Genomic DNA, 18,839 nt, shown 5'->3' with positions numbered 1-18,839 from the left:
TAATTTATATAATCGTACAACCAATATAACTCCTTATCTGAGTTTTGAGTAACTTCCTGTTTAAATATTCAGGACACACACATACACGCATTTTTTTTCCCCCTTGCAGATTCCTCATCTTATTTTTGGGACAGGCCAGACAAAGTAGGATCGCCTGCTAATTTCGCTAATGGGACTCAATTCATGAGAGGGCCAGGACGTGGAACTAGTGCATTTCTAACTCATGAAAGGCTTAGAAGCCTCAACTTCATCAAAGAAGATGGTGTTTACATTCTTTTAACAATGGAAGGTATGTAAGCATTGATGGTAGCGATATAAAGTAACTCTTTATAATGCAGTAAGCATGCAGTATGATGTTTTTAGTACTACATAAGGCTCCACTCCTATAAACGTATATTCACATGATTAATTTTATGCATGAGTAGTCCTGGGAGTCAGTGGGCCTACTCATGTTAAAGTTAATCATGTGCTTGACTGAAAGTATGGATAGATATAGTCACTGTATAATCATCTCAACCTAGTTCATTAGTGGTTTAGAAATCTAATTATACACTATGTGATGCTGTTCCTATACAAAATTTCTTCTCTAGACCACTTCTGGTCTCTTGACTGTTTCTGAATATAAACTGCAAAACATGGCAGAGGAATTTCATGCTGCTGAAAGGTGAAAATACCAGTTATTTATTTATAACAGCTGAAAATTGCTTAGGATGTGTCACAGCCGGTATATTATTGCTATTTACTTTTAGAATTCATCATTAGTGCAAACTTGTGGGTGTTATGTATTCTCATTTTAATGTAGGGAAATGTTGTGTCCATTTGCAGAAAATCAGAGAGCTTCAAAAAACAGGGTAATGGAAAAGTCTTATAGCTGGTCAACTAAAAATTAGTACGGCATGAAAACCACATGCTCTTTTTTTCCCCTTTAGATATCTCACATCTGATATCAACTGAACCAAACTTTACAAATGCCATCTCCACAGCAACCACCATTCCCACAACAGTACCCGTGACAGCAACTCTAAATTTCTGTGCAAATGGTGGTATCTCCATTGTAGTCGATGAAAAACCAGTGTGCAGGTAACTAACTTACTTCAATCCCAAGATTAATTTTGTGATCAGAAAAAAAACCGTGGAGTAGAGTTTAATCATTTAAGAAAATAAATTAAACTTGTTACCCTCAGAGAAGACTGGCTGGTTTTAATACAGCGAATGTCTAACATCACAAATCCTGACTAAATCTGTGACCAGTTTGGGCAATACAGCTTTTCCCAGTCTTCCCTATTTTAAAGTATTCTGATTTTAATCTATATTTATTTTTAATGGCTTTGTTAATGTGTTATCATAGTGAAGGATTACCTCATCCTAAACTGAGGGTTAAATATTAATGGAGATGAAACAGAAGTTAAATGTAATCTCAAGGGAATTTATATTTTTGAAAAAAGAAGTCAACCCATGTATTGTTACATGCATTCTGAACAGTTTTTTCAGAAATATCAGGTGGTCCTGATTATGGCTCTGAATTTCAAAAGTGTAACAGCTTGCCTTTGAAACTAAAGGGGACAGGAAGTTTGATGACTAAACTAGGTTTTTGCCTTCAAGGAAGTGTATAGCAGCATTTATGGAATTTATTATAGCTAAGCAAGGTGGATTCATTTACATATGCAATCTGATTGGTTAACATTGTTCCAGATCTCAGTATCATCATCCTTTCAATTGGTTAGTAGTATAGCAATGTCATGCCAGAGCATGCACACCTTGGGACTGCTGGGAGGCAGAATTCTGAAGGCCAAGTGCATCAAGCTTTTAATTTAAGCCCTGATCATGCAAAATCTCATTGAAGTCAATACACTTTATGTGAGCTTATAGTTTCTATGCATGTGGATCCTTTTCTAGAAATGTGGCCATAATTTAAGACAGGGAGTTTAAAGGGGCCAGACAGCCACAAACTGCAGCCTATAGGGCTGCCAGGCTTATGGATTAGAAGAAAAGTGGCAGTTGTATTGTAAATTTACAGTAATATCTTTCAATAAAAACCTCAGGAACACCTGCTCCATCTGCCATAACTTATATCTCCTGGGGACAATAGCAGTCCTGGCTAAGGAGAAGGAATCATAGAATCATAGAATATCAGGGTTGGAAGGGACTTCAGGAGGTCATCTAGTCCAACCCCCTGCTCAAAGCAGGACCAATCCCCAATTAAATCATCCCAGCCAGGGCTTTGTCAAGCCTGACCTTAAAAACTTCTAAGGAAGGAGATTCCACCACCTCCCTAGGTAACGCATTCCAGTGTTTCACCACCCTCCTAGTGAAAAAGTTTTTCCTAATATCCAACCTAAATCTCCCCCACTGCAACTTGAGACCATTACTCCTTGTCCTGTCATCCTCTACCACTGAGAATAGTCTAGATCCATCCTCTTTGGAACCACCTTTCAGGTAGTTGAAAGCAGCTATCAAATCCCCCCTCATTCTTCTCTTCTGTAGACTAAACAATCCCAGTTCCTTCAGCCTCTCCTAATAAGGCATGTGTTCCAGTCCCCTAATCATTTTTGTTGCCCTCCGCTGGACTCTCTCCAATTTTTCCAGATCCTTCTTGTAGTGTGGGGCCCAAAACTGGACACAGTACTCCAGATGAGGCCTCACCAATGTCGAATAGAGGGGAACGATCACATCCCTCGATCTGCTGGCAATGCCCCTACTTATACATCCCAAAATGCCATTGGCCTTCTTGGCAACAAGGGCACACTGTTGACTCACATCCAGCTTCTCATTCACTGTAACCCCTAGGTCCTTTTCTGCAGAACTGCTGCCTAGTCATTCGGTCCCTAGTCTGTAGCGGTGCATTGGATTCTTCCGTCCTAAGTGCAGGACTCTGCACTTGTCCTTGTTGAACCTCATCAGATTTCTTTTGGCCCAATCCTCCAATTTGTCTAGGTCCCTCTGTATCCTATCCCTACCCTCCAGCGTATCTACCACTCCTCCCAGTTTAGTGTCGTCTGCAAACTTGCTGAGGGTGCAATCCACACCATTCTCCAGTAGTAGTTCTTTAGAACAGAAGACCATTTCTACTTTTTGGTGCGATGGTCCAGCTCTGTTTAAGTCATACCAATTTCTTTTGGAGTTGCCCCAGCATAAGGAAAATCCCCAGGTGGCAGCCCTACACCAACATCCCGCCCAGCTACTGGGTGAGGAAGCCTGGCCAAGGAAAGGGGACATGACTGAAGCATCTTCAGTTGGGCCATCCACAGAATTGGGGTACAACAGGGGTGAAGCTACCTTTGCTTCCTCAGCCCCAGCTCCTGTGCCAAACACTACTTGGTCAGACCTGAGAATTTGGTCCATAGTTCCTGTCCTGATGGTCTTCCAGTTTAAAAATTGACAGGTGAGCTTAATTGATAAAGAGGGAGAGAGGAAGAGGTGGGGGTGCAGAAGAAGAGGGTTGCTAGAACATGCTAATTGAGTTCTTTTGAATTGTAAGGATAGCGTAAGGCACTAGGTGGTTGGTTGAGCTGCTTTTGTTGATAACCTTCTGCTCCCATCCACACACTTTTTTGAAGTGATTGGCTGAAGGAAACAGAAGTGCAACAGAGAGGAGATGAGCATGGCAGGTGGGCAGAACTGCAGCAGGTCAGTACAATGAATTAACCGTAACACAGGCAAGCTGCATAACAGCTCTGCGGATAGTAGCACCAGTTTCCAGGAGTAGAAAATTAATTTTGTATTACCTGGAATGTCATCAGTTCAAGGGGGAAAAGAAGAGCTAATCAGCAGCCAGAGGGAGGAAGAGGTCCAAGGACACTAAATTCTCCTCATAGGTTGTGCCTTTTCAGTGGTGGGTTTTTTTTTTTAGAGGGACATATACAACCAAGTCAACTGCTAAAGTAATCAGAATGATCAACCAGTCTGGCCTTTAGACTTTCCCTAGAAGGCTGTCAACTAGAGTGGCTCCATCTGGAACACGATAGCAAAGGGAAACAGCAGCAAGGTGGCAGCTCTCTGTGTATATACAGATGGGAATACCCCACAGAGCAACTTTAATTCAGAGTTAGATTGCATCATGAAGGTTTAGTGTATACTAATAACGAACCTACAATTTACAGAACTGTATCTTTCTTTAATTTTTGTTAGATGTCGAATAGGTGTTGCTCTTATTTTATAGATGTCCAGCAGGTAATGACTGGTGGTATATGGGAGAAAAGTGTGAGAAGAGAGGCTCAACTAAAGAAAATATTATAATAGCTGTTTCCTCAACAATGGCTGTATTTGTCATTATGCTCCTTGTCACTATTATAAGCACATGTTGCATGAAGAAGAAATACCACCAAAAAATGATAAAAAACAAAGAAGCTTGGATTTTAGAAAACGTAAGTATTGTCTTTTTAGTTAAAAGATTCAGGTATTTTCTAAACAAGGCTTTTTCGCAAAATAATTGTGTGCTGAGTAGGTGATATAGTTGAACTTAAATGAACAAGAGCTGAACAAATGTCAGGGGGAAAAGAAGATATCCAGGACACTCTGGCTTGATACTTAAAAAAAATCAAATAAAAAGCCTGTAACTTACAGTATACACCATTTTATTAGCTACAAGAAAATGTTTTTCAGATATCCACTGTTAAAGCTTTACATCCCTGTACAAAGTAGCAATTAAAGTTAACCTAAAAAGTGAAGGAAAACGCACTGAGTCATGATGGGTGAAATCCTGACCTCACTGAAGTTAATGGAGGTTTTGCTCCTGACTTCACAGAAGCCAGGATTATATATTATACACACGCATCTCTCTCACTGTTTGTAAACCCGATTTCCAACTGGTAACTGTCCTCATCTCCTCTGTCCTCAGTCATTCCCAGACTTAAAACATCTGATCTGCTACTGCATTTTCCACTATTTTTATTATTTTATTTCATCTTAAAACATGTGGGTTACTGCACAGGATGACAAGCATCTCTGCCCAATGGCCATTCCTTTTGCAAATACAAGTTTTTTGATATAATATGTTAAAATAATAAAATAAAACTTAACACTAAAGAAGAGAGCAGGTTAAAACTGTTTTAAAAACCAGAATCACCGAATCAGGTGGCCTTCACTGTGTCTTGAATAACACAGGATCTCTGGCAGTCTTCGAGGCAGGGAGTTGTACATATGTAAACTGAGAAAACTCTTTCTTCCAATCTGATCAAGATGAAACCTCAAAATACAGCAAGGATGAACTGGCTAATCCCAACATCCATAGCAAGGCACAGGCGTACCCTGTAAATATAGAGAACAGCAATAATGTAGTACAAGTCTTCCAACAGGATACTGACAAAGATTCACTTTCCCCTAAAATTTCTGTCTCTTACCTCGTCTTGATCTGCACTCAAATTATACTGTTTAATGTTGTTCCTGAAAATTGTTGTTTGTGTTTCTAGAGTCATTCAAGTTTTGGCATTTCCTTTAGTTATAAGATGCATTTTCTTCATTTAACAGAATCAACATCTGAGACATAAAATGAATGAAATCTGAGACATAAAAACCAATGACCAAGAGATCAGTGTTTGAAGTCACCTGGATGTCTCAACCACACAATTATTTTACAGTTATCGTTCATCTTACTCATTCTGCTAAAATCTGTTAAGAATGAAAAATAAAGCATCATCTTAGATAAAGTCTGTGTACTATGACAAGACCAATAAAGTGCCTGAAATTGGTAGGCTTAAGGCTTCTACTCATTGCACGTGGAAATGTGTCACGGTGTGAGATATCTGACATTTGCTTTAAATCTCCCTGAACATGGAGAAGATATACAGAACAAAGAGAAACTAGATTTTTTAAAATCTGTTGAAGTCTCACCAGGCAGCCTAGATTATCCATTTTACCAAGACGACAATTAGACACTGTCTCATTGGGCTGCTGGCACCTCAGCTTGGCATACAAATCCAAGTAAACATGTACACCTACTAAATGCTCCTGATGCATTTTCATGAACTGATTCATGAGACGTTGCTGGCAGCTGCATATTTTTATTGTACAAAACATTCAAAACAAGACTAGCTTCAAAGACCTGAGTACATGACAGTAGCTAAGCACTAAATGATAAATACAACATTATCCGACACCATGACTTGACTGTCTTTTTGCATCTTGCCCAAGAGACACCGCACTTCCTTAGATTTGAAAGGTTGATTATTTCCACTGTTTATAGAGTGAACAAGCTGAGGAACAGGGATATATTGTGAGCAAGTTGCTCTGAATGCTTTCAGAAGAGCTGCTTTAACCTCTTTACATCTGGGAAAAGTGAGAACAGTTTTAAGGAAAAAGGACAGACTTTTTAGAACACTCAAGTTCCAGTGTACTTGTTTCACAGAAAACACATCTCTATCTTTCCAAACAGAGTGTTAATGATGGTGCGTATTAGTGATAATATCACCTGTAATTTTTTAAATAAATTTTAAACACTGACATGCTCAGACAATTACTATTATTCAGCATATTCACTATCGCTCTTGGAATATGTTTGTATTTAATTTGTTTGAGATCGAAATTGTCTTTCATATGTCCTTCAGCAATAGATATTCTTCATTTTACTCTGCGAGTTACCTGCATCCTACACAAGGCTGTTATTTATTTTTATTATTGCAAATATACATCGTATGTCAGGAAACAGGATGTTCTAGAAAAGTGTTTATGCTACATTTCACATCATTTGAAATTTCTTATATTTATTTATATTACCGTAGCACCTAGGAGCCATAGTCATGGATCAGGACCCCAATGTGCTACGCAGTGTACAATCACAGAACATGATTAAACTCCTTGGGGTAGGGACAATCTCAATATAAGGCAAGAGTCAGATGGATACAGAGACACAGGGAAGTTCAATAAAACAATATTGGTAATAGTCAGTGCAACACAGCACATCAGACACAAGACCTAGTATTGCTAACTAAATTATTTATATGACTCCCACCATAGTAGTATCTGGGCACCTCACAATCTCAGTGTATCCTCACAACCCCTCAAGGTAGGAAAGTATTATCCCCATTTTATAGATATGAAACTGAGGCAAAGAGAGATGAACAGACTAAAACAAGGTCACACAGGAAGACTTTGGTAGAAGAGGATCTGAACCTTGGTCATTCCAGTTCCAGGCTAGCACTCTAGCTATTAGGCCATCCTTCATCTCTGGGCCTTATCAAGTTGAGCACGAGAAATTAGTGATCTACTGTATTATGTAGATTTGTATGTACAGTGCCCAGAGGTGTAACTTTCTACAAAGAACGTGCCAAGAGATTTTGCAGATCTGTAGGCAATTCACCAGTACATATTTCACATTTATTTTAGATACCAAGTACTTGAAAAAAGTATTTATATAATAGCAAATACAACTTGATTAGTAAAATTTTTCAGTTTTCAAATTTTTCCAAAAATCATAATCCAAAAATTTTCATTTCTTTAGATTTTTTTGTGTGTAAAATAGTTACCATTTTCCCATCAGATCTGTGATCAAGGCATTTCAACAACATTGTCTGAAAATGCAGCTAATATTTTTAAAGCATTTTTAGCTGTTTTCTATTAGCCTTTGTTGGAGCTGAAGACTACAGAGAACAGTCAGGCAAAACTAATAAGGGTGATTAGAGGCAATAAGCAGGGTGGATTAAAAATATATATCTGTATCATACTGTATCTGACTTGAAATAACTTCCTTGTCTGAGGCACCTCACTGATCAATTTGCATGTAAGTAGTCAAAAACGCCCCGTCTCTTAAAATAAGGAGACAGATTTGCGTGGATTTATGCAACAGCAGACACACAGAAAAGTCTTATGATTTTATATGTTTCAACTAGCTCTGGCTAAAAATATTTAAGAATGGAATGTTGTAAACAATCAGCCTTTCATAATTTTAAACAAACTACAAGACGTAGGACTTCAGATATAATATTTTTTGAGTCAGAAGCTTATCAAATTTATTCTTAAGAGGCCTGTAAATAAATGTGCCACCTGAACTCTAACATGACTAGCTCTATCATTTGAGCGAGAAAGCTTAAGGTATATAGTACTCCACTGACTAAGGCCCAAATTAAATCAAACACTTAATCACACGCTAAGTCCTGCTAGCCTCAAATAGCAATCGATGAAGACTGCATAAAATTAGGAGACTAAAGGTGGTTTTTTATGGGGAGGGATAACCATCAGAACACACCAGAGCTTAACCAACTGTTGTGATACTATTTTTCTATACAAATAGGGTGGGGAATTAAAAACACATATCTGGGTTGGGTAATAAAGTGCTGCATTTTGGGAATGTCTTCACTGTCAACAGGAACTTACCTTGAAGTTCTAATCTGACGGGATGAAGCTGAATTGCAATATGACCATTTCTAGTAAAACCAGCACTGAAGATATATCAAGATCTGGTCTTATATAGTCTTCCCAAAGACCTGACTCACATTGTCTCAAAATGAAAATTTCCCTACAGAGGTTCCATCATGTTTAGTGAAACATTTTAACTTTTTAGATGAGCTAAAACAAATCTTGGAAGGAAGGAGGTGAACACATTTCAAGTTGTTAATTAATATTTTGTCAATAAACACACATCAAGGTATCAGAGGGGTAGCCGTGTTAGTCTGGATCTGTAAAAGCGGCAAAGAGTCCTGTGGCACCTTATAGACTAACAGACGTATTGGAGCATAAGCTTTCATGGGTGAATACCCACTTCGTCAGATGCATGTATTCGCCCACAAAAGCTTATGCTCCAATACGTCTGTTAGTCTATAAGGTGCCACAGGACTCTGAGACATCAGGGTGTTACAGTTAATGTACAGCTTAAGCCCTGTATGGAGTAAACTAGACATCCCACTCCAGCTCATGAGTTTAAAAAAGGAAGAAAACAACTGGGTATATTTTATTAAGATTATTACATACTTGGCTGGGTACATAGGTGCTAGAACTAGAGGTGCTGGGAGTGCTGCAGCACCCCCGGGCTTGGAATGGGTTTCCATTATGTACAGGGTTTACAGTTTGGTTCAATGGCTCTCAGCACCCCTACTGTACAAATTGTTCCAGCTCCCCAGGCTGGGTACGATCTTTACTGGTGAAAAAGTAGGAGTCCTGAAGTGCTTTCAGTTCATGACTTTTCTTATGTCTGGAGCTCTTCCTTCAAGAGAACATTAAAAAAAATTCACCTGCTCCACAGAAGCTAGGGTTTTTTGTTGCTGTTTGTTTTGGTTTTACTTGATGCCATATTGACTAAGCGCTTCTTGGCTTGACCCCTTATCCTCGTTCTCTTCATTTACTTTTCTTTTTTTTTTTCTGGTTCCCCAAGACCTTTAGATAATTTTAAAATTTCTAGTAATTCCATCAAATTTCTAAACTAAAAGTTAATTGTATTAGAATACTACAGCTTCACCTTCTTGAAGGAAGCAACTTGAACCAACTCCAATGCCATTTCAGCATCTTGAAGGTCTATTGTCCTGCTCATTGTGGCTTTTGTGTGAGCAGCTGATACAGCCAGAGTTGACTGGGTTAACTGGCATTGTCTAAACGTAAGTAAACATATACAATTCAGATAGCTACTATCTAGCACTATGTTTCAACCAAGCCCTTTCAGCATGTACAGTTTAAGAGACTTGTACACTCATTCCAAGGGGACAATGTACTGAAGCAGATTTCATTCTTGTGTGTGCAAAGCAAGAGGTTAACATTCGGGATGTGTCTACAATTGGAGTTGGAGGTGTGATTCCCAGTTTGAGGAGACATACTCGTGCCAGCTCACATCCAGCTAGTGTACTAAAAATAGCCAGGCACCCACAGTGGTGCAGGCAGAAGCTTACGCTCGCCACACAAAGAACGTCCGCATGGGGTCCAGCCTGGACAGGTTTGTACTCTGGGCCGCTAGCCCCTCCCGCCGTTGCCCACACTACTGCAGCTACAATACTTTTTAGTGTGCGAGCTCAATGAGAGCCAACACGAGTATGTCTTCTGGAGCTGGGCCTCACACGCCCAGCTCTGAGTGCAGACATACCCTTGGAGCCAAATTCAGGTCCATAAAAATTTTACCTGCTTACTCTAGAAGTCTCTGGGCCAAATTCAGCAGTTACATAAACAGGGGTGTAAGTGACCCAGTTTTCTGAACATCCTACACACACTGTGTAAGAAATCATTCTTCTTTGAGTAGTGTCCCTATGGGTGTGCCACTGGAGGTGTGCTTGCGTTCCTGTGCTGATGATCGGAGTACTTCAGTAACAGCATCCATTAGGCCCGCACATGAGCTGTCTCTCCTCGTGCCCTGCCATGAGGCTAGCCAGCATGCACAGGCTAACCCCCCTCAGTTCCTTCTCAACCGCCCCTGGCTGGATTAGCAGTCCGTTTGTGACCATTATTTCATTAACATTTCTATACTTAGTTATTCTCCCCAGTCTTTGTGTAAGGGGACTGTTGCCCCCTTACTAACATTCAGTGGGGTGTTTTGGTTGGCTAGCTCCCAGTACTCAAAGGGGAAGGGTTGATGGGGAATCAGGACCCTGAGACTGACAGTCCCCAGGTACAATGGGGAGAGGCCAGTGCTCCAGGTCAGCCTGAATGACAGGGTGGGCAGGCTAATCAGACAGTCAGGAGGCCAGGGAGGTCCCGTCCTCCGTGTGAGCTGGATTTGCCTGGGTCAGACAGAGTGGGGCTGAGCTAAGGAGAAGGGAGGGGTCCAAGCTGAGCTGGGGAGCAGAGCTGTGCCAGATCCAGAGGGACCAGAAAAGCAGCCCAGAGAGAGCAGACTTGCCCTGGGAGCAGAGCTGCAGCAACCAGAGCCAGAGGGCCAGAAAAGCAGCCCAGGAAGCAGGTCAGTGCTGGGAGCAGAGTCACAGAAGCAGCCTGCGGAGCAGACCTGTCCTGGGAGCAGAGCTGCAGCAACCAGAGCCAAAGGGGCCAAAGAAGCAGCCCAGGGAGCTGGAGGCAGAGCAGCAGCAGCAGTGCAGAGACAGAGGGGTGGAGCTGGGGCTGGAGCAGTCTGGAGCTGGGTGCGGTGAGCAGCTGGGGAGAGCGAGGGGGACCCTGGGCAGTGGGCCCAACACAGGGAGATGCCTCAGCCAAGAGGCTCTGCAGGCCAGGCTTGGATCGTAACCCCGACAGGGCGGGGGCGACACTGGGAAGAAGGGTCCTACCACTTAGACCCTGAGAGCGTGTGGCCACCACCAGAGCGAGTGTCAAGCCAACTCACAGTATCCCTACAGCACAGCCAGGGCCTGAGAAGGGGGCCCGGGACTTACAAGGAACAGACTGTGAACTGCCCTGACGTTCCAGAGACACTGTTTGTGATGTTTCCTGCCACAGAGCGGGGTGATGTGTTTCCTTTAACCTTCCCATTTTTCCTTATTCTTTTTAAAATTAATGTTGATTAAATAACTTGCATTTGCTTTAACTCGTATGTAATGGTCAGTGCGTCAGAGAAGTGCTCAGTGCAGAGAGAGTACCCCGCAGTGGAGACACCGTAGCCCCTGTGCTAGCAGGGTTGGGGGTCGAGCCCCCCAGCAATCCTGGGCCCAGCCTTTTTGGGGTTATGAGGACTCTGCCAGACAGGAGAGTGGAAGGGGAGTCCTCAAGGGCAGGGAGGCTACTGGGTAAAGGAAGTGGGAACAAGGACTCAGATCCTTTTGCTAGCCCACTTCACCGGGGTAGTGCAGAAGCCAGGAAAGTTCCCCACAATAGCGGGTCTATTCCCCCACTTACATTTGTTGTAGTTTTCTTCTTTTACTTTCTTCCTGAACAAAAATGCACACCTTGCTTTCAGCTGCTCCTGTGTTGCTCTCTGATTCTTTGTGGGCTGCCTACTCACAACCCCCCACAACCCTTACCCAAACAATATTCAACAAAGCCCCTCCAGCCATTCAGTCCAAAGCTGCTGAGTGGGTTCACATACCCATTTTGTCTTGTCTTAGGGAGGGATTTATGATGAACTTATTCTTACAATTATGTAAATTGACGTGTATGTTCACACCCGTCAATCTCAACATGGTTTGTGACCCATGCAGTCTCAGTACTCTTCAGCGTAACATGTAGTTATGCAGATAGTACAGTAGCTCATTTCACCATTTTACAAGAGAGGAAATCGAGTAGTAAGGTCACAATAAATTACTTTCAAATCTGAGATTAGGTCATGAACACAGCGCCTCGTGTTACGGAGCTGTCTGTTCTTCCTCATGACGGGGGGGTCGCTACTTGTTCAAGCAGAGTCAGCTCAACTGCAGGCATCCACCTACAAGATAGTTTGGAGCAGCCCTAGGGCCATCAGAAGCAGACTGGGAAACATTACCCTCCCATAGCCATGAACTGGGTTGAGGTCCTTTCCCTTCTTAAACCCCTTCCCAGCTCTACCCCAAAAATCATACGCACACCAAATACACCCATGGCCGGGGTGGACCTCTGGTCACAGCTTTCAGAGACACCAGAAACCAAATCTGGGTAACCGGACAGAGGTAGTGGGAATAGGATAGAGAACAACATATGACCTTTTAGGAAGGCTCAGATGACAGGATTTTAAAATTGAAAGCAGTTGGCTTTCATTTTTGAGTATTTCACAAGGCAGAGGGCTAGGAATTTACCTATTAAAAAAAGTCTTATGTTAGCCCTGACATTTCTAGGTCCCTCACTTCAGAGGAGCCTGCAGCCATGGACTTCAAGAGCCCGGCTTTGGCAGACAGCTAAAAGTCAGTTGTAGCTAAAGTTTGCAACATATATTTTAATTGTGGTGACAAATGGTTCATACTTTGGACGCTTGTGGACTGCTATTCCTGTGCAAAAAATGGGTGAAGGTAAGAAACCTCTAAAAAGAGAATATTTAAATGAATGCTATAGAATCACATACAGATACATAGATTCCAAGGCCAGAAAGGACCACTGTGATCATCTAGTCGGACCTCCTGTATAACTTAGGCCATGAAACTTCCCCAAAATAACTCCTATAGCAGATCTGTTAGAAAAAAACTCCCAATCTTGAATCCATCAAGATCCTTGATAAATTGTTCCAATAGTTAATTACTCTCACTGTTAAAAATTGACACCTTATTTCCAGGTTGAAAAGGCGATATATCGGACACAAAGTTTAATTTAATCCTGGAAGAAAAAGGGGCGGGGGTGGGGGAGAGAGAGACTTCCAAAGCTTCAGTAAGTCCTGTAAGCAACTTCAAATATCAGTAGTATGTTATTTCCAGCTTCCGTGACTTGTATTTTATACTCCTCCACCCCCCAAAAAATAAAAGTTTTCATATGAAGACCATGAAAGATTAAACTTTGAATGTAATTTAAAATTTGAAAGCTGTTAAAAAGTGATAATTTAGGCTAGATAAAAGCAAGAGCATTGACCTAGCATTTTTAATTATTCTAGGAATGATGATCTTCTGTATTGGACCCCATGTGTTGCAAGCAGCACAAAAACGAAAGTTGAAGCACTTAAATGGACCTTTACAATGAGATACTAGTAGTTTAAGCCTTAACATTTTAAGAATCTGGTGGGAAGTCTCCTTTGCATTCTAGAATTCAGATATTTTATTCCAGCATTTCCTTTTGTCCCACCTAGTTTCAAAACCATGCCTCAACGATTAACTGCCAAAATGCTCTCCCTGGACCCAGGCTAACATGTATGTTGCTAGTGTACAAAAAATATTGCAAGTGAAGAAAGTCATGTTGATTTCAAACTCAAATTAGAAACAAGAAAGAGAACACTGACTTTAGAAACAGAAGTGTAATAGAGTGTAAAGGACAGACCCTGGACTTCATAAGAATGCTACATTTTACAGAACCAAGCTATTTTAGTACAATAGTTACAAAGAACTGGAAAAAACCAAAACAATCTTTGTCCATTGCAATAAGACTAGAACGTTGAAGGGATAGTCACACTTTTCTGACAGGTATGATAGAACCTCCCAAATTAGAGACTTTCCCTTATGATTACTAGATTCCCTAGCTCCAGAATCCTCATGGAATAATTGGTGTCTGTTATATATTCTTCAGAGAAATGTACCTGAATTTCCTGTTCCCTGAACATTCCATGAAGATTTTTTTTTAAAGCTGTATTCCCATTACAACTGTTCCAAAGAATTAGTTCAATGTCCATCCCAGCATTTTGTTTTACTAACAACAGAAGTTTGATGGATATTGCTTTGGGTCAAAAGGCCCTGTAGATTCATTAAATGTCTAGCATGAATATTAGTGGCTGCACACACAATGTGCCTTCATACATTGCAAGGTATTTCCTTCACGCTCCTATACAGGCCCCTTTAGACAAGAAAAGATGGGACTACTATTTTTAACTGAGTTAGTTAAAATGTACGCAGTAAACTGTACACAAAGTATCATTTTGATGACACCAGTAACTGCCCATGCAAGTTATCCATTTGAAAAGAAAAGGGAAGCATTTTTTAAAGAGATTCTGGAAGGACTTAATACTCTCATTATTTCATGTTAATCCATTTTTGAAGACAAATTACCAAAACAACTTGATCCGTTTGATATGTATAAGAAAGTTGTTATTTCTACCAAGAGCTGTCAAGTACCACGTTGGTATCACTAAGTTAACATACTTTAATTATGAAGACCTAAAAGAAGTGATATTTGCAAATGAAGCAGTAACTGAACTTTTACCATGCCTACCTGTAACAGAAGTCTAGTTTCACAAACTTGATAGAGACACTGATGGACCATTCTTGAAATCAGTGAGTGTTTTGCCAGAGGAAGGAGTGCAGGATTAGGTTCTACATTTATTGCCCATTATGACTCCACAAGTTATGAACATAAAACAGATGTCAAGCAAACAGGAAGCGTGGGACAAAATAGAGAGTGTAAAAATGTGCCCCAAAATAAAATACATTGATCCTGAGACAGTAACAAACATTTTTGTAAAAGACAAAATGATGTGAGTCATTGTACTAGTTTGGCTTTTATTTTCTTACTAAATCATAACAGAACAATGTAGGCATATTTTGTGATTCCCCATAATTCTATTTGTGATTCTCCATGATTAGTCTGCCACAATTTAAAGTACAGGGCACTACCAATTAAAAGATCTTTTGGGTCTCTTGTTAACTTGTAAGCTGCTGACAGTGTCTGCATAAAGCTTGTAAACCGCTCAATTGCTCTAAGTGATACTTTGTAATTTGATATTGACATTTTGTGACAACAACTGTTCTTAGAAATGACACAGAGACTCCCACCCTCTGTAGTTTTATCTGGCTTTACATATTAAAAAACAGTGAGTCTCAAATGAATTAGCAACACCCCAAAAGTTAAAGAGACAGTAGAATAACTGTGATTAAGATAAAGAATGTATGTGAATGAATGATTGGTTCAGATGATAAATGAATGGTTGGGAAGGTGCCAGCCTAGGAATTCAGTATCGATCAGCCAAAGAATGCGCAGAGTGGAGACAACCAGAGGACCCCCCCGCAGGGCAGACTGGAATCCAGCCAACAGCCTCAAGGATGGGAGAACCAAAGAACAAGATAACATCTGGCAGTACAGAGCCGTCAGGAATGTGCCATCTGCTGATTGATTCAGCAACAGCATGATGAAGCAATTCCCATAGACTGGCATAGGAATAAATTCCTATAAAAATGGACTCTAGAAACTGAGAACTTCGAGTCTGGTTCTGCTGCCACCCTCCAGGAGCATTGGATGTGCTACTGACACGGACTCGGCTCCACTCTCGTATACAGGCTACCTGGCCAGTATTCTGTCACGGGCAACTGCTAGGCTGGTAACAATAACAACTAAGCAGAACTTGTGTGAATGAATGTATGAATGGATATGTGTATAAATAAGGTATAAGTAAGGAATAGTAGTGACATAGAATTGTGTGTTTTTACAAAAAATGCAGCATTTTGCCTTATCCCCATTACAAGATCTTGTTGGTCTTATTTTTATGATATAACATAATTGGTGGAGAATTGCGAAAGGGGGAATATTGGTAAAATACCTCAGTTATTGTAAACATTGGTGTGCACACTGCCAGGTGATTTGGCACAATATGATCGGGTTAACCAAACCTGCTGGCCTCCGGGAAGGTAGCAGGGGAAAGTGTATAATATAAGATTAAGCTACGATTACCGGGTCCCAATCCTATTGTTCACTGAAATATCGGGACAACAAGAAGGTCCAAGAGCCAGGTTAAGCTACTTGCTGGAACAAGGAGTAGCAGGATCAGGGAATCTAGGCTGTGTCACTCGCTGAGTAAAGATCAGGAGTGACAAAGAAGCCACTCACTGAGTAAAGTTCAGTGGTAACGGGGGAAATTAAAGATTTGTTAGGACGTTGAGGAAAAGACAGGGAAAATCAGTTATAGAAGGAGGAATGGAACTGGAAGGAGCTCCAACCTCACCTGTCGTTAAAGAAATTACACCTTTCAAACAAGTCCTTCAAAAATATGGGCGTAGTCTGTGGACTGAACAAGCCCTTGTAGATGTCTGTACTATTTCAGACCTAGAGGATAGATTGGCTCAATACATCCTCATGTACAAACCTTCTAGCACCATCAAATGAGACGCGGCAGCAATTTGGCTATTATGGGAGACATGTAATGACAGTTACTTCCGCTTAGCTACCTGCAAAGAAAATAACATCTCTCTGCACGAAAAGCTAACCCAATTAGAAAAAGGGATAGGAAATTGGAAAGTAATGGCAATAAACTCACAAAGTCAGATGGAAATGATAAAGGAAGCACTGCAGGAATGCAAAGGTGAAGAAAGATTCCTGACAGAACAAGTTACCGCACTTAAAGAATTAGAAAGCTAAAAACAAACCCTAATTAAAGAAAATCAGATCCTACAAGGGATGGTTAAAAAGTTAACATTGGAACAAGGCAGAACCCCCGCAAACCACAATCGCTGCAAATCCATTATTAAGCAGCTAAAACTAAAATTGGGCTTCACTACTCGCCAAATAGCGGCCATTAGTTCAGGAGAATGGGACCCTGCCAACCTTAAACTGAAATCAGATTGGGAAGAAGCAGCCTGGGACCCCCAGGAAATTTGGGAAGGAGACATTTGGGATGACCTAAAGGAAAGTCCTATAGCCCCGGTGGCCACTTTAGAATGGTGCACCGTAACTGCCCCCAGAGCAGACGCCAAGGGTGGGGGTAACGAACAAATTACAACTATCCCGGTGTCAGCAGCTGACTTAAAGGCAATTGCTGACCACGTAGGAACACTGAGTAGAGAATCCTTCTTTCGGTGGTGTACCGATGCCTTCCTACTAGCCGGGAGAGAAAAATTAACTACTACAGAAATTTACCGGCTTATGAGGATACGTGTGGCACCAGAAATAAGAGCGACTCTTGACCGCATTTAAGTAGATGAAGCTGCCAAAGAATTATCCTTAATGGCAATCTTCGGGGAACAAATAGGGAGAGAAATTTTATAGCCCAAGCTGTAGCTTCCACCCAGGGTCCCAATGAGGACCCGGAAAACTACCTCACCCGATGGGCATTAATGCAGGTAATGTCCGGTCTAGTAACAGTGACTGGCATTACCAATCTGTACACATTACCATTCCCCGTCTCATCCCTGAGAGATTGTGTCGTGTCACTACTACCGTATTATTCAGGGAAACTCACTGTTTGGCAGGATGGGCACCCCGCTACCCTAGAAGAATTAAGGAGGATGGTGCAACAAATCACCATGCATGCGGGGCCAAAACCTAATATAAAAAAGGAAAGAGTCGCATATGTGGCAGCCATGGAGCCAACAATTACTTATTCAAATGAGAGCGGAACAAAGGGAGTTGTAGGACCCTGTGGAGGCTACTCAAGGGGGAGGTCCCAAGGTTGGGGAAACTATCAGCCAAGAAGGAAATTGAATCCAGAATTACCCAAAACTAAAACAACCGAGGGAAGTAACCAGCCTCAGGGATGTTCTGATAAGCCCGGTTCAGATATGCGCTGTATGACATGGAGATTGTTAATGCAGTTGGGGGGAGATTGGGAAAAATGGGACAGGGCTCCCATGACTGATATCATGAGGGAACTCCTAAGGCTGCAAAGCTATCAAAGGAGTGTATTGGGGATAACTACCCCGAGCATCCGTCTAATGGATTTGCCTCCTCCCCTGGCAGAGGACCAAGAATACTTCAAGGGAAGCCTGCTGAACGTAGAATCTCCACCTGGCATAGGAGCACAGCAGTGGAGATTCATAGGAAAGTTGACCTGGGATCCAGGAGGGAGACCCCACATATACGTTCAGCAAGGTAATCAAGCTCCTACCCTAGCCCTGATTGACACCGGAGCCTCAGTCTCCCTGATTAGAGCAACCCCCTGCACTGGCAAAAAGGGGCAGGAAGTGATCCTGCAATCATTTCAGGGGAAACCCAGCATAGGACAAGAATGGTTATAAGTCCCTTTCACAGTACAAGGTTTTCCCTTCTCGGTACAATGCTTTAACACAACCGGAATTTAGTTCAAACAAAATATATGACTAATGATGTAACTCTGGGAACAGACTGGCTGTTTAAACATAACATCATAATTGACTTACCCCGGAGTGCCCTATGGAGTCTGGAAGCCCTCTCCCCTTTTCTACCAACAGAAAGCCAAAACAACATTGTTGCCAAAAGAGGAAACCAACTGATCGCAGCCCTCGCCACCGAACAGAAAGAGGAGTGGCGTGCGAAGTTTCCCACGGTCTGGACCCAGAAGAGGACAGATTGCGATAAAATCAATGCTTGTGTCAAAATTATAGGTGAACTGGTGCAACCCCAGAAACAGTACCAGTACCCCAAGGAAGCTGAAGCACAATTGGTCCAGATCATCAAGAACCTGGAAGAACAGGATGTTATCAAGAAAACGAACTCTCCCTTCAACTCCCCCATACGGTCAGTCATGAAGG

General features: G+C 41.6%; 1 protein-coding gene across 1 annotated transcript in view; it reads left to right on the top strand.

Moving 5' to 3' along the window:
• Nucleotides 1–6,183, top strand: part of MEP1B (meprin A subunit beta) — a 36,052-nt gene extending 29,869 nt beyond the window's left edge. The window contains exons 13-16 of the mRNA XM_074944433.1: nucleotides 110–289; nucleotides 930–1,080; nucleotides 4,160–4,364; nucleotides 5,467–6,183. Coding sequence (XP_074800534.1) covers nucleotides 110–289; nucleotides 930–1,080; nucleotides 4,160–4,364; nucleotides 5,467–5,502 — 572 coding nt within the window. The 3' untranslated portion in view covers nucleotides 5,503–6,183. The remainder of the gene's footprint in view (nucleotides 1–109; nucleotides 290–929; nucleotides 1,081–4,159; nucleotides 4,365–5,466) is intronic.
• The last annotated feature ends 12,656 nt before the right edge of the window (nucleotides 6,184–18,839 follow it).

This window comes from Natator depressus, chromosome 2 (genome assembly GCF_965152275.1).
Source record: "Natator depressus isolate rNatDep1 chromosome 2, rNatDep2.hap1, whole genome shotgun sequence".
Taxonomy (NCBI): Eukaryota; Metazoa; Chordata; order Testudines; family Cheloniidae; genus Natator; species Natator depressus.
This window is presented reverse-complemented; position numbering and strand designations above follow the sequence as displayed.